The sequence below is a fragment of the Coccidioides immitis genome (genome assembly GCF_000149335.2).
Source record: "Coccidioides immitis RS genomic scaffold supercont3.5, whole genome shotgun sequence".
Classification (NCBI taxonomy): domain Eukaryota; kingdom Fungi; phylum Ascomycota; class Eurotiomycetes; order Onygenales; family Onygenaceae; genus Coccidioides; species Coccidioides immitis.
The window spans coordinates 2,504,817-2,531,204 of record NW_004504307.1 but is presented as its reverse complement, the minus strand read 5'-3'; the positions used below and the strand labels follow the sequence as shown (position 1 = coordinate 2,531,204).

The following is a 26,388-nucleotide window of genomic DNA, read 5'->3' as shown; positions in this document are numbered from 1 at the left end:
ATGATGATGCGCACACCAATCATAACCCTGCAGGTGGTCAGTGCGTCAGTCAAAACTGGAACATTTCGTCGTACCTGCCAACCAGTGACAGGATGCACGGAAGATCCCTGCCTGCATGGACTCATGGAGTGAAGAATCAGAATGCAAAGCTTACAGGCTCTTGATGCATATGTTGTATATGCATGTGCGGGCTGGGAAAGCGTATTCTGTATGTACGGAGTACTGTACTCTGTACATATACATACGATCATCGCATTTTTAAGTTCTGCACGTACTTATGCACCTCTCCGTTGAAACTTAACCATGCATGCTGACGAATGAAGTCTAGATGGGACGTCCAGCCCAGCCCAATTCCTTTTTTTTGGTTCGGTTGAGATGAACCCACATAGTTATAACATACACCAGACAGTGGGGGTGCCTTGTTCATGTCCTTGCGGCAGAGATGTAAGAGCTGGCCTTTTTCAGCCTGAATTTCAATTGTCACCCAACCGATCAATTCCTTTTCCCGTCAAGAAATACTCCCTCTAGAGTGCAGGGAATACCGGGTCAGAGAAGCATGCTCACCATAGCGTCGAGTTGCCACGAAGCGGATGGAAATGCATTGCGTGCCATCTGATGTGCTTTGCTACCTGTCAAATGTTAGGGGGAAGAAGGTTACCTATCATTTTTGGCTAGTTAACTCTACAAGCACTCCGCAAGTATCCTGCTTAACCCTCTTTAGAATTATATGAAAAAAAAAGTCGCCCTATACTGAGGGTATGTGAGCCGTGTTGTCTATCCGAAGATCCGGCAGTCGCTTGCTGAATTATTGCGCGCTCGCAGTCTCATGAGAGCATCAAGGGAGCGACACTGTCACATCATTTAATGCGAATCATTTTTTACGTCCGAATTATCAGAAATGAGCCAAGTTACAAGAGCGATGGCGGCGCCAACGGCAACAAGTAGCTGGAAATTGAAAGCCACTTTGAGAGGAGTATATGGGTCTCTTCTCTACGAATTCTTTGATTCATCTTCCAAGGATGGGGTGGTTTCGCTGTTGGATGAGATCAGGGTGGAGAGCCTTACCGTTACATACACCTACGAGGGTAAAGATGCCTCCAAATTCGTGATCGATGGGACGTTATTTCTAGGCTCCTTGCCGCTCCAGTTGAACTTTGAGCATACGAAATCAGAATGGCAATTCAAAGCCAATCTTTCTCTGGATATAGATCCTCCCGAAACGACTATTCAGGAGATAGCAACACATATTTTTGGGCCCGAGCTTGACCTACCCGATTTTGTTGGAGATATCAAGATAACACCGCCAAAGGACAAGGATGCTGTTGGATTGGAAATCATCTCACAAGACTCTACTGAGAATCCTGAGAAGAAGGATCTTCTTTTTGTTGCGTGGCTTGACTTCTTGGGATTCTCTTTCCAAGCAGTTCAATTCCAGGCCGCCGGTCCCAGTAGTGGGCCGAAACCGGCCGCTCAGAGGGCTTTCCTTATCGCAGTTAACCCGCTCGCCATGGTTAAGGACATCCCGCTCGTTGGGGATTTGCCTCAGCCGTTTGACCAGATGCTGTTCGTTTATGTCCAGGGTCAGAAAAAGGGGAGCGACGTGGGTGCCGGCCTTAACCATAAGGACATGACGTCGATCAACGCACTGCTAGCCGGACAGAGAGCACCGTTGCCTTATAAAATCACCAAAAAGAAGTACAACGATACGGATATTGTACTCCCATCCGGGTCGCACTTTATGCTCCTACGAAAGAGTCCCAAGGGCGCAGCAACAGTCGTGTTGGATTACGTCTTTGGCAAACCTAAAGGCTCACAGAGCTACCAAGCCAGTATTACTCAGTATTCCACCGCTCTTGTAGCAGAAGAAACCAGCAACCCAGGTTCATCCAAGGCGCCGTACGAAAAGTCCATTGGCCCTCTCAGCATTCGCAACATGGGCCTGAAATTTTCCACTGGCTCACCACCCACCCTTTCCATCCTCATGGATGCGTCCGTTGTCGTGGGCCCGATTGGTGTCGGCCTTCTCGGCTTTGGTCTCGTTATTCCCATAAAGAAAGGTACTACGCTTCACAACCTTCCTGTGCCCACATTCGCTATTGCTGGACTTGCGGTCTCCTTTGACCGCTCGCCGGTTATTCTCTCTGGCATGTTCGAGCACCTTGTCACAAAAGAATCAGATACCTACCAAGGCGCGGCGACGATTAGCTTCACACCATATCTTTTCCAAGCAGCCGGATTTTATGGGGAGATCGGCGTTAAACCGAATGTGTTTGAATCAAGCTTTGTGTACTTTATGTTAAATGGCCCATTGGCTACCCTGGAATTTGCAGAAATCAAGGGAGTGACAGGAGGTTTCGGATATAATACATTTCTAAAATTCCCGGACGCAAAGAATGTCACTCAGTTCCCGATGATAAATGTGCCCCAGACGCAAGATCCAAAGGATGCTCTGAGCTCCCTCATCAGCAGCGGATGGTTCTTCTCTCAGAAAGGTTCCTTCTGGGTTGCAGCGGGCCTCACGGTTCTTGCGTTTGAGGTGCTGCAAGTGCAGGCAGTGGTGGTCATTGAATGGAACCCAAGTATTAAACTTGGGCTTTTCGGGGTGGCTACCGCAGATATGCCGCCGGGTGCCCCAGACGCAAGAAAATTCGTACACGTCCAGTTGGGTATCGTCGCAGCAGTGGATTTCAATGCTGGCACGCTCAAAATTGAGGGTCAGCTCACGCCGTCTTCCTATGTTCTCGACCCCAGCTGTCACCTTGAAGGCGGCTTTGGGTTCTATACATGGTTTTCCAATAGCGAGTCATCGGCTGCCGGGGACTTTGTCTTCACAATTGGCGGATACCACCGATCGTTCAAGCCTCCAGCACAATATCCAACTCCACCTCGATTAGCGATCAGTTGGTCCTATGATTCGGCTATTAGTATCAGAGGGGAGGCTTATTTCGCCATAACGCCGAAGGTGTGCATGGGTGGTGGACGTTTAGACGCCTCCCTCACCCTTGGGCCTCTGTACGCCTTCTTCGATGCCTACGCGGACTTTCTCATAAATTACAAGCCCTTCCACTTCACAGCCGAAGGCGGACTCAGTGTCGGTGTCAGGTTTACACTTGATCTTTGGATCTGTACCATCCACATTGGTGTGGAGATCTCAGCAACGCTGTATCTTCAGGGTCCTCCAATCGCCGGAAGGGTGCATGTGAATTTCTGGGTGTTTGGCTTCGACATTGACTTTGGACACTTAGAAGGCCCACCCGACCCTATATTGTCGTGGCAGAAGTTTTATGAGATGGTCTTACAGGCTGACCTGTCAAAGGGATCACAGAGCTTGCTGAGTGGGCCGGCAGACAGTCTTGCTACGGCCCCCTTGCCATGTCCTCACGTCTTTTCCTGCAATCGAGGCTTGATTCCCTCTGGTAAACAAAAATCCAATCCAAACGATGAGTGCTGGAACGTCCGCGGTGCTGTATTCCAGTTCACGATCGGATGCAAGGTTGCGATTGACCATGCTACTATTATCACCGGTCAGCTCGACTCTAGTGATCCGCTCCCGCCATTGGAGGTAAAGGGCAACGGGCAGCCCATCTTTGCAAGACCGATGCATTTGACCAGCGCTCTATCAAGCAAGCTAAAGGTGACGATCACCCCGGTGCCACCAAAAGTGGCCCTCTTTGCCGAAGGAACTCAACCAAAAGTTCCACGGTGGGATACAGCGCAAATGGTGATCAAATCTGTCCCGACTGCGCTCTGGGGCATATGTAAGTTACTACTTTATACTTCTCTTTCTCATTTTCTGTCCAAAGTATCACGAGCGTGTCCACTAATGGATTTTGTCTGCAGATGATAGCAAATTCGACCCTAGCAGCTCCTCCAACCCCGATCCCAACCGTCTCCCTGATCTTCTCAGCGGGGACAAATCCACCATTCCACTACCGATGGCCATTCAGATCTCCTCACCGAAGCCCGTCCTTTCATCAGACCTGATCCCAGCATTCCGGTATAAAACGTTCTTCACCGAAACTGTGACCAATGTACCTTTCCCCACGATTCCCGCTGCCAACCCTGCCTGGTACCCAACGCCAGAGGCGCCACCTGAAAAGCAATGGGACACGGTGAGAACTCTCTGGAGCGGAACACCCAAGCTAGGACCAGGCGCCGCAGAAAACGCGGTGAAGTTGTGGGCAAACCTGAGCCTCACGCAGTGGGATCTGACGTCAGCGGGTGCTGTGACTGGGAAGGCCCCAGCAAAACTCTTAGTGAAGGAAACCTTTGAAACACTTTTCCTGGAAGCCCCGAGGGTGGGAGTTGCGGCCGCAGCGTGAACGGCGAGGAGTAGGGGATTCTCCAGCCTGCATTTTATAAAGTATTGGACATGGAGCTACTGTGATATATAGCACGGCAATTTGATGATTTAAAAAGATGATCACTGCTCCGTACATGTTGTAGGATAGCCTACATTAAATTATCGATATTCTCGGGATCCAAAGTGCTAAATTATTCCGTTCGCAACTATCCGCTTGTAAGTGCCTACACTCCTGCTAGAATAGTTCCAGTAGTCACCACAGATGATGTGATAATTATACTGAAATTCGAACCGGCTTGCAGCACACAAAAAGATGACTTCTTCAGAACATCAATCTTTGGTAATTCTAACATAAAGTTCTCGAATCTCCACAACTACACAACACACTCATCAATGACCCGTGATAATCAATCCACAACCGCCAGCCGATGATTCAGCATAAGACTGATACTTAGTTACATAAAACCGCAGTCCCATCAATTGCTTAACTCTCTTCTTTCTTCCTTCATTATACATACTCTCATCATTAACCAGGTAAGCATTGATTTCATTTCCCTTTTCCACCCCTTCCTGGCATTACGTGTGTGTTTCTGATGTTTCTCCTTCATTCGCCGCTTTTGGACTGATCTATATTCACTGCAGAGAGATCAGGCCCTCTACACACCTCTCGGTAAGAGAATCTAGGTTTGCGTCCAGAAGCTCTAAGCCCTGTTCAGAACATATCTTTCTTAATCATTAGAACTAACGTTTCTAGAATCGTAACAAGTCTCATCATCACAAGAAAAGCACGGGTTTTCCGTACCTCTAGAGAGGTGATGCTCTCTAAGAGAAGAATATCTCTGTTCCACTGGGGGTTGTATTGAGGGGATGATTGTATAGCTTAGGAGAGAATGATGAATTAATACCAAAGTTAGCCCTCCTTCAAATTTCCTATTGAGAATGTTGAAGGTGAGTTGGTTCTTCTGACTCTTTTGGCTTACCCGCTTATGCTACTCTTGGATTTGTTATACAGCTGGCGTGAGAAATGAATGTGACTAACCAACATGCCACAGCTCCAAGGTGGTGACGAAATCATGCGAATCGATTGGCAGAAAGGGGACGATTGCCAGACGTGATAAGCACTTGATCTGAAAGGAAAAAGGGCAACGAATCTCCGGGTGGCGGCAGCGGGGAAATGTCTGTAAGTCCGTTCTATGCAGTCGATGGAAGGTACAGGCCTCGAAAATTGACTGCAGCGTTTAGCCGCAAAGAATAGCAGGAAGAACGGCAGTAGAAGCTGCTTCCCGGTCTCCGCTGCGATCTATTTAATGGGAAGTACTGGTACGTTACCCTTTCTACGCTATTCAACTGCAGGCTCCTCTTGTTATACACACTCTCAAGGGCCTTCTAGGCACAACCGGCTGGGTTTTAGAGCCTATATGGAAAAGGCTTAGTTAAGGTTGAGAAATCGGTTCTTCTTTATTACAGCTTGTGACTTAGGGCAAAGGTTTCTCTCCGCATCCCGAGGCAGCCGAGACGAACCGTGCGCCCACTTTCAGGGGCAGTTGCTTGCACTCGACCAGTTATTTAGCATGTTTTGCATGCATCGTGCTCTCTAGATTCGCCGAGTGGACACGCTTTGTGCCTGCCACTCAGCTTTTTGTCTTGAGGATTGAGACGAAACGCTTTTCCTCTACGGAGCAGCTTGTCTGCTGAATAGCCGATGGAAGATCTCCGCCTATTGCCATTTCCCCGGTCAGCTTGTTGACTTGAATGGAGAGTCGGAAAGAGCATTCTGAGGCCTGGCTCTATACAAACTCTTCTGCTTTGCCTCCAAGTTTCCCTGCTTGTGAAGGTCTTAATTCGGAAAATACTCTCCTATCCTCCTCCGTACAGCTTTGCAGCAACGGAGCAGAAACCGCCTCCAAAACTGATCCCATTCCACCTTTCTAGGTTATCCTTTTGGCTACCACGTTTAGGGTGATAATGAGGGCATTGATACCGCCATTAGATGAATCCGTTCGCTAACGGGCAATGATCTTTATTCTGCAGGAATTTTGATGGTATCATAAAGCCAAAGCATTGGACAGTGAGTTCCATAATTGTGAACGCCCGCGGCCTATTTAATCAAGCTTTCTAGTGAAAGTATCCCTATTATACAAAAGGTCGTTTCAACCTTTTTTACCTCAGTCTACATAAGGTGTTTTTACAGGGCAATTGTTTTTCGCCAAGCTACCATCTCGTATTTAATGACTTGGAGCTATGGTGCTGAGGAGACATATAACTGATTTGAGTGTCTAACGCCAGATGGAGATAATTCTTGACATCCCACCGACCCTCTGGTCTTGGCTAGAGAATGCCTTGTATGGTTTCTGTACTCAGACTATAACTAACTGAATAACACTTAGTAGTTCATTGCTTCTTCCAAACCTTATTTTGGCTAATATGTATGCATAAGAGGTCCAACAACACAGTCAACACGGATCCCGTGGATCCTCATGGGATCTATTAACAAAGAAACATTGTCATTCTATGTCTGTCGTCTATATACGAAAACTTTGAAACTTCGGGTGTAACTGGATAGTACATCAACCCTAAGGACTTGACAATTATCGGGTATAATTATGAGAAAGCGCAATGTTTTGGCACATGAGCACCGATCATCTTTAGGAGACGGTACGAAGGGTCTCTATAATATCCAAATCTAGCCAATAGCCAAACAGATATTCAATGACAGACGCCATGCTCAAACGTAGGGAGATTTACGCATACGCAGCCCATCCTGCGGATGCCGTTAGCATCTTGTTCATCTCAACAAACACTTAGAGATTTGAAAACTTACCACAATACAATACAGCCAAATTCCTCTCGTCCGTGGCCTGTTGGATCAGTTCATTAACCGTAGCAGCCACGCTCAACGTCTTGCTCAACTTCTTCGCTACAACCGTCAATGCTCGGTCCGCCTCACTTGGCTCGTTCGCTGATGCTCCGTTTCCACCCTCGTTGACTGCCCCTGCTCCTTCTGCTGCTTCTTGCATTTTCTTCATGCGGAGTGGAGACAAGGACCAGCTATACAATGGATCATATCGCAGCACGTCGAGGATAGTCATGATTCTGTAGGATTCTTGGCGTAAAGCCTCGAGGGTAAATTCGCAGCAACGACGAAAGACTCCTTCTGTCTTGGTGATCCCCATTCCGTCGACTAGATCGCGAGTAAGCCGGAATGGAACTACTTCAGGGACAGGTAAAACGCGGCCCTGCTCAAATGCTACGCCAAGATCAATATGCACCACTTCGCCAGTTTTCTCATCGAGAAGAATGTTGTGGCCGTGCCGATCACCGAGACCGAGAACATGTCCAAGAATTGATATTGCCGCCGTGCTTCGCGTATATGCCAGTCGTTTGCTAAACCAGTCATCTGGATTCTGAAATTTCTCCATGAAGAAGTATCTCATGACTGGGTGGAAGTGATTCGTAACTTGGCGGTAGACTTTTAATCGCTGCTCCAAGGACTTTGTCTGTGCATCACTGATGTGCTTTCGACAGGCATTTGGCTTCATATCTTTTGGGAAATGCTTTTGATGTGCAGGCATTAAGTATTCGTGCAATGGAAGAGTGTTTTGAACAAACTCGATGATTCCGGCATTGGCGGTAAGAGGAAGGACTTTATAAGTTCGGATTACGAGATTACGCTGTTGAGTGGCTCGATGAGATTGGAGTAAACCACTAACTTGTTCAAAAACTTGTTCCATTATCGCATCTTGACGCAAGTCGTCGTTACCAGCTTTGAACTAAACAGCAAGGTGAGAATCTACACCCTAAGATAAAGGACAGATACTTACCAGTTGCTTGTAACGTAATCCATCAGATGCAATCGCTGTCACAATCTTAGGCGCACTGACTCCAGACGCAACTGAATATTCCGGCAAGAAGTTCGTAAGGCGTGGTACTTTGCTATAATCACGATCTGCACGAAGCTCGATCTTCATAGTTGGAGGTGGAATCTTTTGTTTTGCGACATCTTGCATCAACTTTTGGCCCATGACAGAACTTCGGAGCTGTACTTTGGATCCAGTCTTGACATTTTCTTCCATTCTCTCCATCGCGAACCTTACGTAGCTAATGTTAGTGTTGTGAATTGCCACCCATGTTGCGCCTGATGCACGATCACTCTTAAGCCGCCCAACCAGCTTCCCTGCGGCATTAAATCGCGATTTAGCCATCTGATCGTTCCCGACTTTCGATTTGCTGCTCGCAAATATTTGATACATGCCGTGATACGGATGTTCCCTGCAAATCCTAAAGATGAGATCAAACAACAGTGGCTGAAAACTATCTTCAACGTCCAGTATCCGCGATGAAAGCTGATTCATCAACGGTGCAAACTTTCTGCTCGGTACTTGTGAGAGGTATTTCCCGGCTGCCCCATTGGCAATGTCGCTATTTGAGTTATCGAGCCACAAAGCACAAAATCGAAGGACATCATTTTTAAAACTGTCGCATGCCTTGAGTGAGAGCAAGTAGTTCTCGAGGCACTGTTCCAGAAAGGTCTCTCGATTTTGTTTCAAGCGTTGATACTCCCGATCATCGAGGTCAAACCACTGCTTTGTTTTGGTTCGATAAATACGTAGCTGATCCCTCTCCTTTCCTGTCGCTGTCTTCATCATTTGGTCCAAATCTTGGACTTCTTTCTCTTTTCGATGGCGTATTTGCTCAATCCGCTTGAAGTCTTCCAGCATATCAGGATTCTGCAATTGTTGATCGCAGAACGCGGCAAATTCATGAAAAGCAAGACCTGCTTCCTCCCCATCATGATGTCCCCTGAGCTCCTTGATAGCTGGGACTAGATAATCCTGAATGATCGCATCCGGCTTTTCTAGCCTAGCCTCAGCGATATGATGCCCCTACCCCCAGATTAGCATTCGTACTGACGAATATCAGCTGTGATCTTACCAGACTGGCTAGAATCTCTGCTCGATTCACGGAAATCGCCTCCTTTTGCGGGTCGTTTCGCTCACTAAGTTGTTGAAGCATTTTAATGGACGTAGTCATCTCTCCTTGATCCCATAGCACATTGGCCAAATCGAACGTGGCTGCAGCATCAATCTCAAGTCCCACTTTCGAGCACGGCCCAGCCAACTTTGTCAATAGCATCGCTGACTTAAGTGAGGCTTGGTGAGCATCATGCTCTCTGCTAATTCGAAGGGATTCTCGTATAGCTTTCACTTTCAAAAGTTGTGCATCTCCAGAGCTTATGCCCAACATCGCCTGTAGCTGAGGCTTTCGGCTAATAATGGAAAATACCCCTTCATGACAAGACAGGATTTGACCAATGCTTCCAAAACTAACAACAATCGTCAAAGACCTCTTCATAAGATAACGCACCCTCAAGTCTTACCTTTCAAATTTCAACCATGAGCTCCTGCTTAATATCCTCTCCCAGGTTTCTTGAACTTGAGTGCATGATTCGGAAGATATAATCTCGTCGACCTCAGAAAGTATACCAAGGGCTCTCATAGTGTCTTTAAGAGACGAAAGAGATTGATTCTGCTCGGATAGGCGGCTAAGCATGTCCAAGAAGCATTCATCCAAAGTCCGCATTATTTGCGCTTTTTCTTCAAAAGTGTTCAAGGCTTGCAAAGCTTTGAAAAGATTACCGGTGGGAGAAGCAGTATTCGGGATTGGTACATCCCATTGCTGAAGGTACAAAGCAGTGGAAATCATGTTGTCGAAAGCCTCTGGCCTCTTGACTCTTATCTCTGGTGAGTGAAACATGACGTTGGCGATGCCCTGAAGGTTGGTTGAATTCAAGGCTTTTACGATACCAAGGGCACTTTTTTCGTCCGTGGTTAGGTCCAATTTCATATCTGTATCGTAATTTGCGCTCTGAAAAGCAAGGTTTTTGAGTCCAGAACTCTCATAACTCAGCTTTCCAAGGACACTATCGATGGATGCTTCCTGCCGAATACCATAGAACATGTCGGGATCATCAATATTAGAATAGATACTATGAAGCAGCTCTGTTGGTTCCGCGACTTTAATAGCTGACGATCTTCGAGCGGCTAAGGCGATATGTGAAAAATGGATCTCGACGAACAAAAGAGCAGTTTTATACATTCGACATTTGGTTGCTGCGTGGGCAGCCTCCATGAAATCGATTTCAAGCCAATTATCTCTCTCGTCCATAGTCGACTCCCGAGGAAACGGCTGGTACCGAAGGTATAAAATACAGTATATTATTAACCGAACGTGTGGAAGTGTCGATTCTTGGACGTTGTGTAACGCCTCTCGAAAAGCGGCGGAAACAGCTTGTCGAATCTTTTTATTATGATTTTCCAGAGATAGCACCTCGTGAAGAATATATGGAACTAATTGGACCGCTAGAGAAGGTATGGCGAATAGGATGGGTTGCAGTACACCAACCACAGGGTCGCCGGATGCCTTAAGTGATAGAGCCAGGGAAAAGCTCTTAGCAAATTCAAGAACGGATACGGATGCGTTCCAGTAAATATTAGGATCAACGGAAGATTTCTCAGGCTCATTTAGAGTCAAGTCTGGGCAGTGGTAGGGATACCAAAATAGCGCTTCCGTAAGAGACTCAGGAATGGCTTGTTCGTACCCATCAATACCCGTTGCTTTGGATGACTTTTGCATGATGAGTTGCAGAGTCCGCTCTGCCAGCCCGACCATTTGCCGATCATTCGAGAGGAGAGAATCACACAGAGCACGTATAATCAACACTTTCGAGTTGACGGAATCGTTCTTGGTAGGATCGTTGGGAAATGCCACTCGCTGCTCCCGAAGTAACAATTCGCTGACAATACCAGTAGCGGCATATGATCTCCCTAAAGCTCTAGCGACCCAAAGTCGATAACCTGAGCCAAGTGCTTTATTTTCTAATGAATTCCATAATGCAACTGTATTCGAGAAGGCAACCTGATCCTCACCCAAAATGTCATCACGGAACGTTTCCGGCCTTTGGAACTCGTGACACAGCTGTGTAAAAGCTAGATCTGAAGCTGCACTGCTCAATAGATTCCTCCCTGACACCTTACCTTGTAGCAATTCTACCATAAGTTCGCCTTCATGGGTGCCCTTGGAGGCATTACCAGCGAGGCAAATGTTCTGAGAGGATTTAATAATCTTTTTCAACGATCTTTGTTCGTCGTCTTTAAGATCGTGAGCTTGATAATCATGTAAATATTCCGATAACCAATGATGGAAGACCTGCGCATTGGACATCGTGGCTCGAAAGTGAGTCTCCTGAGTTGTGCTTTCTTGTCGAGAAGAAAGAAAGCCCCTGAGAGAGGCCAGGGTAGACACCGCTAGACCAGTAAGGAACGACGGACTGAAGGAGAGATACCTTCGTCCTTCATCGATTAGATACCAAAAGACGCCAATCGCATCGGCGGAGCATTGGAAATCAGTAAGAAACGGACCTAAACAATGTAGAAGTAACTCAAGAGGGTAATTCACGAGAACTATCGATCCAGCGATGCAAACCAAAGCTCTCAATTTGCGAATGACAGAACACGCATGGAGTGAGCCTAGAGCGGGATGTATTGATTCTATCAGCTCTCTCGCAACGAAGGAAACCAATGCTGGTGTCCACATTGTCTCAAGGTCATAACCTGTACGCCTGCAAAGAAATTCTAGCTCATCTATTAAGTATCGTGCTCGAAAAGAAGGCTGCTGGCCAATTGGGAGTGTTGCAGATGATGAGCTTCTCTCACAAATATTTTTCAACCGCTCCAAGGCGGGCTGGAAAAAGGGACGTTTCACGAAGGCTCTCTCGATTTGCTCAGTCTGATCCATAGACCTAAAGATCACTGCAACGATTTCCGGGAAGTGCTTCTCCACAAGACTCAAAAACTTATCCGGTCCCAACAATTTTTTCATTCCACTTTCTGAGCCTCGTGACTTTGGATCTTGGGATGGGGGCATACTGATATCACGAGCAATGCTATAGGCTTCGGCTCGGTAGAACGACTTAGATAATAGGTCCTGAGGAGATAGTTTCAAGCACGTTGAAATCTCATCCATATCCTGTTCTTTGACACGCATGACCACCTGCGCGATGGCTTCATCCTGCACGTCCACAAGTAAATCTCTAAGGCTATCATAGCCAAACACTCCAAAGGGCAGTTGCGTAAGCGACTGGGTCTCTATCCACGTATAGATAATCTGAGATGAAAAGAGTTTGAAGAGCTCTCGCACATTGACAAGACCCAGGGCCTTTGACACGTTTTGCAGGCATTCCTTCGCATACGATGTAGACGATGGCACTTGCCCCGGCGTCTCAAATATATGATATATACTCCGGCGCAGTAGAGTATGCCATTTAGATGCAAGCTTGGCAAGGACGAATAAACGCAAGGCAATTCCTTCAACCCATTCACGATCCCGGGGGAGGCTTTCTAAAATATCGTCAAAAATCGCATCGTGTTCTTTCAAAACAAATCCACCAAATATTCCCGGGATTAGATCGGAAACATGGAATTTCACTATTGAGTCGCCGTCTCGAAGAATTTTGAACAGGCTTGTTCGGGGTGAAGGCCACTGGTTTCCCCTGAGGAAGGCCGGGTTGGCATTCAGAACGTGCCTCAGCAATTCAGAAAGCCTAATCAAGGCCTTAGAGGTGCCGATACCCTTTCCGATCAAGACATCAACAAACCATGTATAAATATCCGATGCAGACTCATGAAGATCGTCGCTTTCATCAGTTGTCCAAAGCTCCGCGAGACATGTCATCAGCTTTATACACGCACATATTGAAGCTTCGCATCTTTCGAGAGCGTATGATCCGAGGCATTGCTCCCCAAAAAATTCTATCAAGGCGCACGCCTCAGACCTGCTAATATATGGTAGGGAGCTAACAAAATTAGCCAAATATGTCCATCCAACGAGAATATCGGCCTCGTCCCAAGTTTCTATGTAATTACTGATGAGACCGCTGACGTCAATCTGGTCTTCGGTAGAAATATATCCTTCAATTAGGGAAAGTTGAACTGTACTCGCTATCCGAATGGAATCAAGGTCCTCAAAAATAGGAGTCGCATCGTCCTCGCGGTTTAGCTTTGAGATAATCTCAAACTCGGCTGATATGCTCTCCCGAGACAAAAACGGACCATCAAGGTCCATACCATCGTCTGACAAATTTGCTCCACCCCGCTCTAACTCGCGTCGACGATTTAGAAGTGGAAGCAGCTCAGGAGACATTGTACTAACTGCCTTCAAGATTATGCTTTTCCGATCAAACGGCGGTTCTAGTGACAATATCAGGGGAGCCAGGACGTCCAAGCAATATTGAAGAGATGCAGCATCCTGAGATAGATGCTCGCACAAACTCTTCCACAGGGTATCAGTCGCCCGTTTTAGAGTTTGTGAACGAAAAGACTGCGAAGAGATGGATTCGACGAACGAATTTGTTATAACACAAAGAGATACCAACGTCTGAATGGTTTCGGCAGTAATATGACTCGACTTATCCGCAAAAAGCTGCGTCCAAGCCTGGGAAAATGAGTCAAGTCTGGTTTGCAGAAGGTCCAGGACAATAATGTCATTGGGGTTACTTCTTGTAGAGGACTGCACATCAATGATCCCATTATTAGACAATTTCGAGCATTCGAAACATTCCTGAGGGTCAATAAGCAGGAGGTACTTTAGTAAATCGCGGTTTTGATGATAAGAAATCCACATCTGGGCTAATCGGCAAACCGGTCCGTGAAAGCTGGGAGCTAGAGAAGCGACTGTTCTGCCGGTACATGATATTAACAAATTGAGTAGGTTTAATGGCCGTGCAAACCAAGCGACCTGAGACGCATGGAGTCTATCGGTAACTGGGCCTAACGCATTATCAGCAACACTCGGTGAGATTTTAAAACAAAGCATATACCAATTGCCCAAGTGGTCTTAAGCCACGCACAAATCTGTCTCGCCAGCTCTTGACACTGTGCCGGGTTTGCTCTGGACCTTAAATCCATCGTAGTCGTCCAAAGACAGAGAGCAGAATCCGTGAGGGTAACGGGCCCGTTGAGGTCCACGGACGAAGCAATCGAATCAATAGTATTTACAGTGTCAACATGGTCTAATAACTGGTAGTGAAGAATGGTGCACATCAGCGTACACCCAGCACGGGTCGTTCCAGGAGACGGCAAAGTGCGACATGCTAGCTCCCATATATGGGACCAGGTCTCTCGCAGTTCATTCAAGGATGCATGCCCACAACCAGCAACACTAGGAAAATTTTGTTAGCCGGGGAATAATGCATCCTTTGAAGACAAAGTCCAACCTTGCAATAGCAATCATAGTCCATGAAGAGACTATAGCGCTCTCGTCTAGAATACTGGCTGCGAGTTGCTGCAACAAGGAGGAAACACACTCGAGCCCAAGATCCACTTGATAAATAATAAAGGGAATCGTTTGAAGAGCACATATTCGGTTTACACCAAGGGAGGATGAAGCATCTCGGAAGATATCGTCAATTCTTGAAAGTAGTTGCTGTCTCTTGTTCGATTCTTCCTCCCCGTCAGCCTCAGGGGGGTGGGATGTGAGATAGAGATCATCCACAAGTTTCGAAAGAGTTGCTATAATCGATAACGTCATCCAGTGTTGTACAGACCTGCTAACACCGGGACGAGGGGCCATAAACTTGATGGCCATCGGAATTGGACTCGAGTCAAAAGCGAATATCAGATCATCAACCTGTAAGATCTCTTTCTCAGGCAACCGTGTATAGGTTCGGTGGATCTGCTCGACTAAGCCCTGTAGAGTATCAATATGTAGCTCCATTGGCGACGCCCAGTTGGACCTTAGGATGTCTTTCCCGAGAGTTAGGGTCATTAACATCTCATCTCTCAGTTGACTAGACTTGGAGACCCAGAAACGGCGGATCGTAGGAAGGAGACGAAAAATAGTTTCCCGAACAAGTACGATATTATCCGTTATTGACTTTGCAAGTACTACGTTTATCGAATTAAGGGCAGCATAAGGCGATCTCCCTACCACGTTTAGCGACGATAAATAATCCGTCATGCCATAAAGTAGCTTTTCAGCTACGTCGAGGATGGGAGATGTGGGGGACGACGTTAATAGCTGGATGCAAAGCTCAAGCTCCTCAGCGTTACTTTTTAAATCTGCATGGCCGTTGCGTTGAGATGCTCTGGGAGCTGCAGAACCGGCGCGGCTACCCCTGTCATCAAAACTCTCTGGGGCAAGCGGCCCGCTACGAATTGTCAACTGGCTTTCATTTCTTTCCTCGCCAACACCAATCCCGCGAAGGCAAAAGTCAACAAGGCAATGCCAGTCGTCTTTGGAGAGGTGTTCAACATGGGGTGGATACTGAAGGAGAGACCTCAAGGCCTTGATATAATCAACGCTAAGGGGATCCCACAAACCTTCACCCGGAATGGGTAGCACGTCTATAATATGGCACACGACAACGGCAACAGTTCTGGATCCCACTGTCCTCGTTGACAATTCCACAGCAGTTCGAAGGACTGAAGCACATGTTGAAAGGCGCGACGCCGCGATTGATTTCGGACCGATTTTGGTTGCCCGATTGTAAGCCAATTTTTCTTTTGAAATGAATCGGAAAAGAGCCTCGAATATTTTCTGATAACCTTTGTCATCTAATAAGTTTCTAATATCAAACACCTGTCAGTCATGTCCGCTTGAGAAAAGCAGCGCAAATGCTTACAAATTCGAAGTCCGCTTGTTTTGAAGCAGAATATGCTTCAAATCTAAAGGTTGTTAGCACGAGAAATCTTGCTTCATGCAGCCAAGATGTTTTCATACCCCCAAGGCCGTCAAGCCGCTCCCGTAGGCGGTCGGACGAAATCAGGTCAAGAGCCTGGCTAATGTTGACCTCGCCCATGTTTGGCCTGGGGCTCCCCTCAGAGTCACTGTTGCACTATTACAGCACTGCATGTATGGAGTTGGATATTTTGGTCGTTTTGGCTCCATATTCAAGTTCAGAGACCTCTAGGACCAGTAGTGGAAGGCATCCTGTGATGCTTAAACTTATTTTTAGATGAACAGTCCAGTGAATGAAATGCAATCTAACCATCAGCATAAGGATCTGACTAACAGATATGTTCTTCGCCCAAAGCATGAAAGAACAATAACCTTGCGTGGATGACTGGCTTCAGCCTTCCCGTGCAGATTGGGAGCAGGTTGGAAAACAATATTATCGTGCTCTGTCGTTAACTGAGTAAGCTCAACACACGCCGAGTAAGTTAACTAACCAGCCAATCAGCGAGCAGTGCTTCTGGTAAATTACGTTACGAGAAATATCCATCGGCTCTATATTTCTCCGGTGTGAAGCTCTGGGTGCGCGTTTGAGCTCTTCAAAGCCCACCCTAACCGACTTCATTTCATTGCCTGGCCGCTCTGAAGGATGGACGGCGATCCGGCACTGGATGGCCTTCGGGGCCTTTACCAGGACCTTTCAGCTCTCTCAAGAAACGCCTTACCTAATGTGGATAGACTGGTGTTGGAGTTGCAGGCAACTGTTGGAGATTTTAGGAAGCTCCTAGATAAGGATCCGAAAAAAAATGAAAGCCGTCAAGCTGTTCTCTCTGGTAAGATACTTGTTGTCCGGTTGCTTTTGCTCTCGCAGATGCCGCAGGGATCTGATACAACGCCTATTTAGGGAAAATCACCCTTGAGAACTTGGAATACTCCCTCAATGATGATTTTCAGCAAGCCGTGTTACAAGTTGCGGATGCATTGGATATCGACGAGATACAAGCCGCTGCTTATTATTTACAAGCCCAATTGGATTCGGTAAAGCTTGACCGTTCTCCGGTAATGGTGGCAATAATCCGCTTCCACGAACGGCGCGCCTTTCTCCTCGAATGCCTTCGTCTTATCTTACGGGAGTCCTTCGAAATTGAAAGAGAAGACACTCGTGCACTTATGCAGGATATAGTTGCGATGATTCTTGAAATACAGAATGGCCCGCTGCGCAATGGCTCTCTATATGCTAGAAAGTGTATGGATTCAATGGGGGACATTGAAAGGTGGCTCGTCCTCCTCGGTGAGCAAATACAAAAGGCTTCAATCGTTGGGCAGGCACAGGCTTCGGACGTTTTAGAGGTGATCGAATATCAGCGTCACAGTCTCGGAAGGCAACATGAATCGTTAGGGGCAATTTTATCCTACCTTTTTAAAGGGACCTTCACGAGTTCGGAAGATTTCCGGAAGCTGCTTGAAAAGCTTAAGAAGAACGAAAGATTCGATATGCTTTTAATACACTATATTCCTGCCCTTATTTCTGCCATTTCACAGTATGGTTCTTCTGAAGGCCAAGGCCCGCTGCGAGAAGCCAGATCTTTGCACCTCGCCATCACCGGCAATAAAGAATCCACGAGCTGCGCGCTGCCGAAATTCCATGCCGCACTTGTTGTACTTTGGCTAGCAGAATATGCTGGCTGGTACTTTGATAGTGGCCCGGCATCCCCACTTCAGGGAATCAATCCAGGCGATGAGCTCGCAGCTCTCACTCAAATGTTCATGGCCGCCCTTGAAGATGGGGGTTTAGAGTTCATCCTTTTAGTTTGTTCAGGCATTACCAGTGAAGAGTGGGTCGCTCCGGCAAGAAACGAACTGGTTGGCTTACTCCTAAAAGATGCTGCGAGTCTGACTGTTGAACCGGATGCTCCCTCGCCCTATTTTCGTGATCTTCTGATGGAGGGTTTGGAGACGTTCACAGAATCCTTGATAGCTAACATGCCAGATGCGATTCGCCAACTAAGATCAGAGGAAGATTTGCAACGGTTAGATCAAATGACAGCGCTCCGCGAAGCGACAAATACGTCTTTACACCGTGGTTTAGTCGAACCCCGGATGCATCTAGAGTCTTTGCTAGTGATCATTGCATTCACGTTTGACCATAGGGACGAGGCAGCTCAGGAATTTTGGGCAGACACGGACAGTAATCTCTATGGATTCCTTCAGTGGGTATCTAAGCGTCAAACCGTGCCTCGTGTCAGTGCTTTCTGTGAGATGCTGTGTTCGCTTTCTGGTGGTGAAGAGAATTCGGCTTCAGCACACAGATTCTTGCTCGATGAAGACGCCTCCTCCTCCAAATTCCGGCGGTCAACCTCGATGAACTGGGATCAAATGTTTGCCGAATTACAATTATATGCCACCAGAGTTACCGAGCGGCCATCAGCGGCTCAGCCGTCAATCCTTCGCAACCGAAAACCCGAGTCAGTGGACATTGACGAACCAGAAAGCCCAGTCATGCTTACTTGTTATCTGCGACTCATCAGCCACCTTTGCAAAGAAAACGGGCAAATACGCGATTGGATCTTGCAGCATCCGACTGCCAACCTTTCGAATACGCTCCTTACCCTTTGTGCAGCACCGATTCCCCATCATTTAAGGGCTGCTATTTTTGTGACTCTGCGTTGCCTGATGATACAGCGAACAGCAGTTCATGGAAATGAGATGTGGGCCTTGATTGATCAGTGGATTTCTGGCTCCGGGGCGTCCCCCTTATCACTCACAAAGTTGCCAGCTTTATCAAGCTCCCCCGCCCTAAACGAACGGCATGCTTTTCAAAGAATCATGGAAAGCTTTGACCAAACCAATGCCTTTGTCGAACTTTTGACGATTTTAGTGTCTCCTACTGTTGATCTACCAGGTTCACACATATGCCTCCACTTCCCCGAATCGCTAGGTTCGTCATACCGAATGCCTGGAATCGAGCCGTACATCGACTTTGTCATGGGACAAGCCCTTGCTAATAAATCAACGGTTCTTGACGGAAAAGAGGCGCGACTTTTGCAATGGAACTGCCTAAGCTTCGCCGCCACGTGCATAGAATCATTCAACGAAAACCTCGTATCTCTTGTGAACCAAACTACCATCTCCGCCAATACGACCGTTGGAAGCGTTCCCTTGCCGACATATCTCCGTTTGCATCCTTTCTCTCGAGTTATGGAATGGATGTTTAATGAAGATGTCTTAAGAGCACTTTTCTCTTGCTCTCATCAAGATATCGGTGATGTGGCAAATGCTTCATCGGACTCTATGTTACTTTGTTCGCTGATCCGCAGCATCGAGGTGATGAACTTGATATTGGACCACCAAGCCACATTCTTCGATATTGTGCGCCCTTTTATCAGAAGCTTTCCGCAGCAAGGGATGTCAACCATGGCAAATGCCTCTCTTGCCTCGTTCGAAGACAGCATGATGGATAATCTGAGCCTCATATCTGATTTATGCCTATATTGCGGAACCGGTCACCCGCAACTAACTCTTGTCTCTCTAGCACTTCTGGAGAAGCTGTCGGCGTCTCGCAAACTCAACAGGCCAACCGCTACATTCTCACAATGGCAGACTTCCAACCAAATTGTGGAACTATTAAATACAAACGTTGATGCCGATCGTATAGCGCGTTCGTTAGCGGCACAAATGGCTTCCGATATTCGGGAGTTGGAGAATGGTCCAGAGGCTTCTGGGTATCTTATTAAGCTTGGATTAGTTCAACTACTCGATAGATGCCTCAAGGCTATCCCAAACAAGCCTACGGTAGCTCATGTCCTTCTTGGATTTAGATGTGTTGGAAGTTCCCTTGATGTGGCACCAGGTAGCCTTTTTGACAACGGCCTTTCATTGCTACATGCTATCAGTGATTTTGTCAGGACCTATCCGGATGGCAATCAAGGCATGATAACATCATGGATGGTGCATTTAAAGCGATTGGCATTCCAGGTACTGCAATATCTTTGGACTTCGCCGCTCTCTTCGCCGCTAATCCTGCCTCAACTTCGTGCAAATCGGCTGCTCGCAAACATTCTCATATCTCAACCCGTAATCGGCCCTGACTTGCTTTGGGATGAGTTCCGAATAACGGTGCCGGAATTCTGGTTTACAGAATCTGCCGTGGCACTTTCGGAGTTCCTTGTCTATCGCAGCATTATCTTTGACTATGCAACAACCGAAATAAGAGCTGTGTTTAATAAAAGCTCTCCTTCCTTCCAGAAAGATATTTTATCAACGTTGCTTGGCGCTTCAGTAGCTGAAGATGGGCAAACAATCTCCCACTCTTCGATTTTTGATTTGTTTGACTTTGCGGACCTGGACATCGATTGGGCATACGCTTTCCCTGATCTAAAATTTTTTAGGGATGTGGACGTGAGTTTATGCACCACGCCTCAGCAAGATGGCCATCCAGTTTTATATGATCTCCCAAGCGTGGAATCCCTTCTCCAGCTTGCAAAAGACCATCTTGTTAGTGCTGGCCAAGTCAACGCTCAGGAAGAAGATCAAATTTCATCGGAACGCGATAAGCTTCTCCTCTTCCTCCGTGCTACGAATCAAAGCCGCCAAGTCCGCTATAATCGTCTCGTCGCTTTAAGATCTTGGGTGGAGCTGGTTATCACCGTTTTGATTACTTGTGACATGGAACCTGCTCGTATGGTGACACTTATCTTACACACTCTTCAGGCCATTCTTCCCAAACTTGAGAGTTCTTTTGCCGGGAACGCAGCAGAAGCTATTGAATTAGCTCGTCTGGCGGAAACTCTGGTTGAAAAGCTAGACACCGTTTCGACAAACAGCACTGAAGATGTCATAGATGAGCGCCTACATCACCTTTTCCAGGCTTGTATTCGTGGCATCCCCAACATATTAGAAGAGACGGTCTTGAGGGAAACTTTTTATCACATTTGCTCCAGATATCTTACACGAATTACTCAGAGAAGTACGGCCAAAGCTCGTTTCGGACCCCGGGCCCAGCAAGTTATCAAATCAACAGGTTCGGGCCTAGTCGATACGATTTGCGACGACGCCTATTCCGGTGATGAAGGTTGTAGAGTGTCGGCCCTGATATTACTGAATCTTCTTTCTGTTCTCGACGAACAGCAGTCATCTTCTATTCTCGTGACCTTGATCTCTCAGTCTAATTATCTTTCTATGTTCCTTGGTGTCATCAGAGCTATGGCGTCAGAATTCCGAAACACCCAAGCTGCACGTATGTATCACCCAGATTCTCTCGTGGACCGTTGGCTGAACTAAATCATAGAGACGGCCCAATTGCTACTATTTTACGAAGCTCTATTGTCACTCCTCCAACAACTGTCGCAAACGAAAATGGGTGCTATTCGCCTTCTTGATGCAGGTCTATTTCAAGCAGTCAAGGAATCCCAGATTTTTGCGGCTGACCCCGATATCGGTTTAGGTAGGTGTAGATGACCTTATTTATCTCCAGGCAGCTAACTTCTTTGCCTAGACATCGATAATCCCGATGCTCTCCGTAAATATTATGACCTCCTTCTATCTGTGCTTCGAGTCATTGTCTCTACCGTTTTCACACGGGGCTTACACAACAATCAGATTGTCGAGCAAACTAGAAATTTCCTCTCTGAAAACCGGCAGAGTATGGTTGGAATTTTCAAACGCTATGCTAAAATTGGAGGGCTTGAAGGTGTCGGAACACAGGAGTCTCTAGAAGAGCTTGTCAAATCATATGCTGCATTGATTGCCGCTGTTGACTTCCTTGAGGTAAGTAATACATCAACCTCCCTTTTTTTGGATATTAAAAGGCACTAATGGCCGTAGTTTGAGGAGGAGCAATCAGAGCAGCCAGCTGGACGAAAGTTATTCTCATGATTCTTTGTTGATGTATCATGAGGCTGGGATTCGGTGCTATGGAGGCAGATTTTCCAAGCCTAGAAAAAATACTCTTCAATCAAGATACCCCCGTCCATATATTTATCATTTCCACCTTATTATATACTCATAGAGCCAGTAATGTATGACAAATTGATGACTTCACTCAGGGTAGATCAAGCTGGTGGGTTTCCGTTCAATGATTGTGAAGAGACATAATTTCAAAATACAAAAATCACAAAGATATCAACTATATATATATTATCAGGCCCCAAAATTCTACATCACAGCAACTTCATCCTGCTGTGTTACTCATTGTGGCCCCCTTAGATTCTTGTTCTAGTTCTCGTGTTACAAACGTTGAGTGGAGTTTAGCCAAGCTTATCTCCGAGCAAGCTCCCGTGAACCTAATCACAACTTCAGACTGATAGTCACGTCAGGATCCTTATCTCATCAAAAGTTGTTCCCACTCTGTGCCTTCACAAACCGCAAGTCCAGGTAACAATCCATCATGAATACATTGTATTTGTCCTCAAGAAATTGCTAATCCCCCTAATTATCGCAAATTAGATGCAGAATCACGGGACACGTGGGACGCGCAAACCAGGCGGCAAGAGGAAGCTCTGCGACGGAAACTCAGAAACAGCCGAGGACTTGGTACGAAATAGTCAAGGCACAATTCCCGATCTTTTCTCGAGGGGGAGGAATACCATATTTGGCCATAAGAGTCGGCAACTGTCACCAACGAGCAAACGGCTGAAGCGGAACGAACTTGATCCCCAGCAGCAAAGCCCGTCCAAACAGTCGCAGCCAGCTCAAGAACGTATCTCTGTGGAGAGAATGTACAACTTTCCGAACCAAAGCGCCAAAAGCTCCTCGCTTGGGCAGCAAAACAGTCGCACCGTCCCGCGGACATACCTAAACCCATCATCTACCCCGTCGAACTTCACACCTCACACCGGGCCTAAGCGGCTCACTGTCAAGAACCTCCGAGCGGTGCCAAAACTTGACCAAGAGCAATATTTTGAGAAGATCTGGGCTCAGCTTAACACTGCCTTAACGGCGATCTTTAATGAACAAAAGCCGTCGTTCTCGTTGGAGGAGCTGTACAAAGGGGCTGAAAATGTTTGCCGCCAGAAACGTGCCCAGAGCTTAGCAAAGAAGCTCCAAGAGCGCTGCAAAGTTTACATATCCGAGACTGTACTCCCATCCTTGCTGGCAAAATCGAAAGATAGTGACGATATTGTTGTGTTGCGGGCGGTGGAGGCAGCATGGTCGGCGTGGAGCTCCCGTTTAGTGAGTTATCGGGTGTCATTCGTCTATAATCGACCGCGACTAACCCCTGTTCCCGCAGGTTACAATACGATCGATATTCTACTACCTAGACCAGTCCTTCCTTCTTCGCTCCCCGGAGCACCCAACCATCTATGAAATGGGCACGATCGGGTTTCGATCTATTGTCTTCTCCAACCCATCTCTCAAGCCGAAAATGCTGCAAGGAGCATGCCAGCTAGTTGATCTTGACAGAAATAATGATGCATCGTCTGATTCTACGTTGCTCAGGAACGCTATCAAGCTATTCTCCGACCTAAGAGTTTACAAAAGTGAATTCGAGCCCGCTATGCTGGAGGCTTCAGACAGATATTTAAAGGCATGGGCGGATAATGAAGCGAATTCGAGTTATCTTGCTACATACGTGAGTAAAAGTCACCGGGTTATTGAAAAGGAGATGGAGAGGTGCGATCTTTTCAACCTTGATATCGACACAAAACAACGCCTATCGGAAATGCTTGATAAGCGCCTGGTATCAGATCAAAGTGACACGCTTCTAAAAGAAAGCGACGTACTAGGCCTCCTCAGGACAAGTAACCAAATTGCCCTTGGGGAGCTATATTCACTACTACAGAGAATCGACCTGGGATCGAAGTTAAAACCTGCGTTTACCTCTTTCATCTTAGAAGAGGGCTCTTCAATTGTTTTTGATAAGGAAAGAGAAGGCGAAATGGTCGTTAGGCTACTCGATTTTAAACAAAACTTGGATGATATCTTGGCAAAGTCCTTCCAAAAGGATGAGCTTTTAGCTCGCGCTCTCAGGGAGTCATTTGAAACGTTTATCAACAAGAGCCAAAAGGGTGGTGATGTTGCCCAGCCTGGAGAAATGATTGCAAAACATGTGGATCTACTGCTTAGGGGGGGACTGAAATCGATCCGCAAACGCCAAGTCCCACTGAAAAATGACGAAGACATTGCAATGATTGACGAGGATGCCGAACTAAACAAAGCACTTGATCAGGTCCTTGATCTGTTTCGTTTCGTTCATGGAAAAGCAGTCTTTGAGGCATTCTATAAAAATGATCTTGCTCGTCGTCTCCTTATGGGAAGAAGCGCCAGCGACGATGCAGAAAAGAGCATGCTGGCTAGATTAGCATCAGGTAAGTATTTCTATGGCGGTATTTGTCTCTTGAAAGATACGGTTGCTAATTTTCGAAAATTCAGAATGCGGTTCAAACTTCACACACAATCTCGAGTCTATGTTTAAGGACATAGATCTTGCTCGTGATGAGATGGCTTCATATAACGCTCTACTGCGCGAAAAAAGGGAAAAAACAAATTTGGACCTTTACGTCAACGTCCTTTCATCTGCAGCCTGGCCGTCTTACCCAGATGTGCCTGTAAAAGTGCCTCGAATAATATCGAGCGCACTCTCCGATTTCGAGCACTTTTACAACAACAAGTATAACGGCAGGAAGCTTAATTGGAAACACTCTCTTGCCCATTGTCAATTGAAGGCGAGGTTTCCTAGCGGTAACAAGGAGATCGTTGTCAGTTCGTTCCAAGCCATTGTCCTGCTCTTGTTCAATGATGTAGCAGATGGACAGACGTTATCCTATCATGATATCCGGGATGAGACAGGTCTTTGTAAGTTGACGGGAATAGGATCCTGCGTCAGCAATAAATCCTCAGGATTCAAACTAACAACAAAATAGCCGATATTGAATTGAAGCGTACACTTCAATCCCTTGCATGTGCTAAATACCGAGTCCTCATCAAACATCCAAAGGGAAGAGACATTAACGCAACTGATACCTTTAGTTTCAACACCAGGTTTTCGGACCCAAAGATGCGGATTAAAATTAACCAAATCCAGTTGAAAGAGACTAAAGAGGAAAACAAGGAAACGCATGAACGTGTTGCGGCAGACAGGAATTACGAAACCCAAGCAGCCATTGTGCGCATCATGAAGAGCCGGAAGACCATTTCTCCGCAGGAGCTTATCGTAGAGGTGATTAAGGCAACAAGGAATCGCGGTGACTTGGACCCAGCGGATATAAAGAAAAACATCGACAAGTAAGTAGCGAGCATTCCTTCTTTGCACGTATTTACTTGAATGGCTATGATGGGTTGCTGACGTACGACTTCTTTTTAGGCTTATTGAAAAGGAGTATATGGAACGAGACACGGAGTCAAATAAGTACAAGTATATAGCATAAAAGCGCTTGCACCGAGTACCGATCAGATGCGTCTCTGGCTAACTAACTTAATATACGTTCAATGTGCCGGGATGATTATCCGTTAGGCTTGCGAAATACGGGGGTTACCCTTTTACTGACCTTTGATCACTACTTGTGTTATTTCATGAAGCTAGAAGAAATTTTGAAGAATCCACCCACAATAATTGAGTCTCCCTTGTAGAAGTCGGGTAGGATTTATTATAGGTGATGTTTATGATATTTCCTGATTCTGATGCGAAGAACGGAGTACGCCCTACTCCGTTGAATGTATTCTCCCTGCTTCTGGTGTTGCCGAATCACGCTAGTTAATCGATAGCACCCCTGCGTTCCAGAAGCCGGCGCTGGTTGCTAACTAACTGGTGGGGGGTGGCTCCGATCAGATAAGATAAGAAACTTCGCCGGAACGCGCTGGCTTTGTTACTTTGGTCACGGCATTCAAGCTTACAGGGTCATCAACGTCCATACCAACAAGACTTTCGACAGCAGTATCCAAGAAGGAAAACTTCTTGCTCTGCCTTCTCCGTAGGTTACTCTTATATTCTTCTGCTGCCGACCGACATAGGACCTTGAATTCGCGTTTGCGTGATCGGACGGCGGAAATTCCCGAATCGGTAATCCGAAAAAGGTTCTGGAACGTCCATGGAAAAGGCCTTTGGCTTCTCATCTGATGTGGAAATTCCTGCAGGATCCATCGTGACTCAACAGGTTTCATGGAATACTTTTGAACGGCGTTTTACATACAACTCCAGGCCGTGCCTTGAATGGATATTAGAAAAGACGTAGGGCTGTGACCGCTACCAGGACAAAACAAGCAGTATATTAGTTCGCTATTCCAGTTGGCTGACTACCTAGTTAGCTGTCTGTCCTGGGCCGGCCGGGAAGTCAGCTGCAGAAGGTTTCTCCGCATTCATCGCCTTGGAAAGCTTGCCCCACACGCCACGCGCAGGCTTTCCTCGCCGCAAGGAATTTTTG

At 46.7% G+C, this 26,388-nt stretch overlaps 5 protein-coding genes across 5 annotated transcripts; 3 read left to right on the top strand and 2 right to left on the bottom strand.

The window, feature by feature from the left end:
* Nucleotides 1–919: 919 nt before the first annotated feature.
* CIMG_09301 (uncharacterized protein) lies at nucleotides 920–4,322 on the top strand (the record flags this gene model as incomplete). Its single annotated transcript, XM_001239679.1, has 2 exons — nucleotides 920–3,758; nucleotides 3,841–4,322. The coding sequence occupies 2 exons, from the start codon at nucleotides 920–922 to the stop codon at nucleotides 4,320–4,322; spliced, it is 3,321 nt and encodes a 1,106-aa protein (XP_001239680.1).
* A 2,464-nt stretch (nucleotides 4,323–6,786) lies between these two features.
* Nucleotides 6,787–16,157, bottom strand: CIMG_12324 (ataxia telangiectasia mutated; the record flags this gene model as incomplete). The annotated part of the gene is made up of 9 exons (XM_012358340.1): nucleotides 6,787–7,064; nucleotides 7,125–8,073; nucleotides 8,125–9,186; nucleotides 9,236–9,626; nucleotides 9,681–14,127; nucleotides 14,178–14,518; nucleotides 14,574–15,923; nucleotides 15,981–16,023; nucleotides 16,079–16,157. 9 exons carry the CDS (start codon nucleotides 16,155–16,157, stop codon nucleotides 7,045–7,047), a joined length of 8,682 nt encoding a protein of 2,893 aa, XP_012213763.1. The 3' UTR covers nucleotides 6,787–7,044.
* A 522-nt stretch (nucleotides 16,158–16,679) lies between these two features.
* On the top strand, nucleotides 16,680–21,904 carry CIMG_12323 (nuclear pore complex subunit; the record flags this gene model as incomplete). The annotated part of the gene is made up of 5 exons (XM_012358339.1): nucleotides 16,680–16,863; nucleotides 16,935–21,266; nucleotides 21,318–21,473; nucleotides 21,525–21,796; nucleotides 21,854–21,904. 5 exons carry the CDS (start codon nucleotides 16,680–16,682, stop codon nucleotides 21,902–21,904), a joined length of 4,995 nt encoding a protein of 1,664 aa, XP_012213762.1.
* A 487-nt stretch (nucleotides 21,905–22,391) lies between these two features.
* On the top strand, nucleotides 22,392–25,395 carry CIMG_12322 (ubiquitin ligase subunit CulD; the record flags this gene model as incomplete). The annotated part of the gene is made up of 5 exons (XM_012358338.1): nucleotides 22,392–23,200; nucleotides 23,259–24,336; nucleotides 24,401–24,823; nucleotides 24,892–25,252; nucleotides 25,332–25,395. Exons 1-5 carry the CDS (start codon nucleotides 22,475–22,477, stop codon nucleotides 25,393–25,395), a joined length of 2,652 nt encoding a protein of 883 aa, XP_012213761.1. The 5' UTR covers nucleotides 22,392–22,474.
* A 274-nt stretch (nucleotides 25,396–25,669) lies between these two features.
* Nucleotides 25,670–26,128, bottom strand: CIMG_09297 (uncharacterized protein; the record flags this gene model as incomplete). The annotated part of the gene is made up of 2 exons (XM_001239675.2): nucleotides 25,670–25,717; nucleotides 25,862–26,128. 2 exons carry the CDS (start codon nucleotides 26,126–26,128, stop codon nucleotides 25,670–25,672), a joined length of 315 nt encoding a protein of 104 aa, XP_001239676.2.
* Between the last annotated feature and the right edge of the window lie 260 nt (nucleotides 26,129–26,388).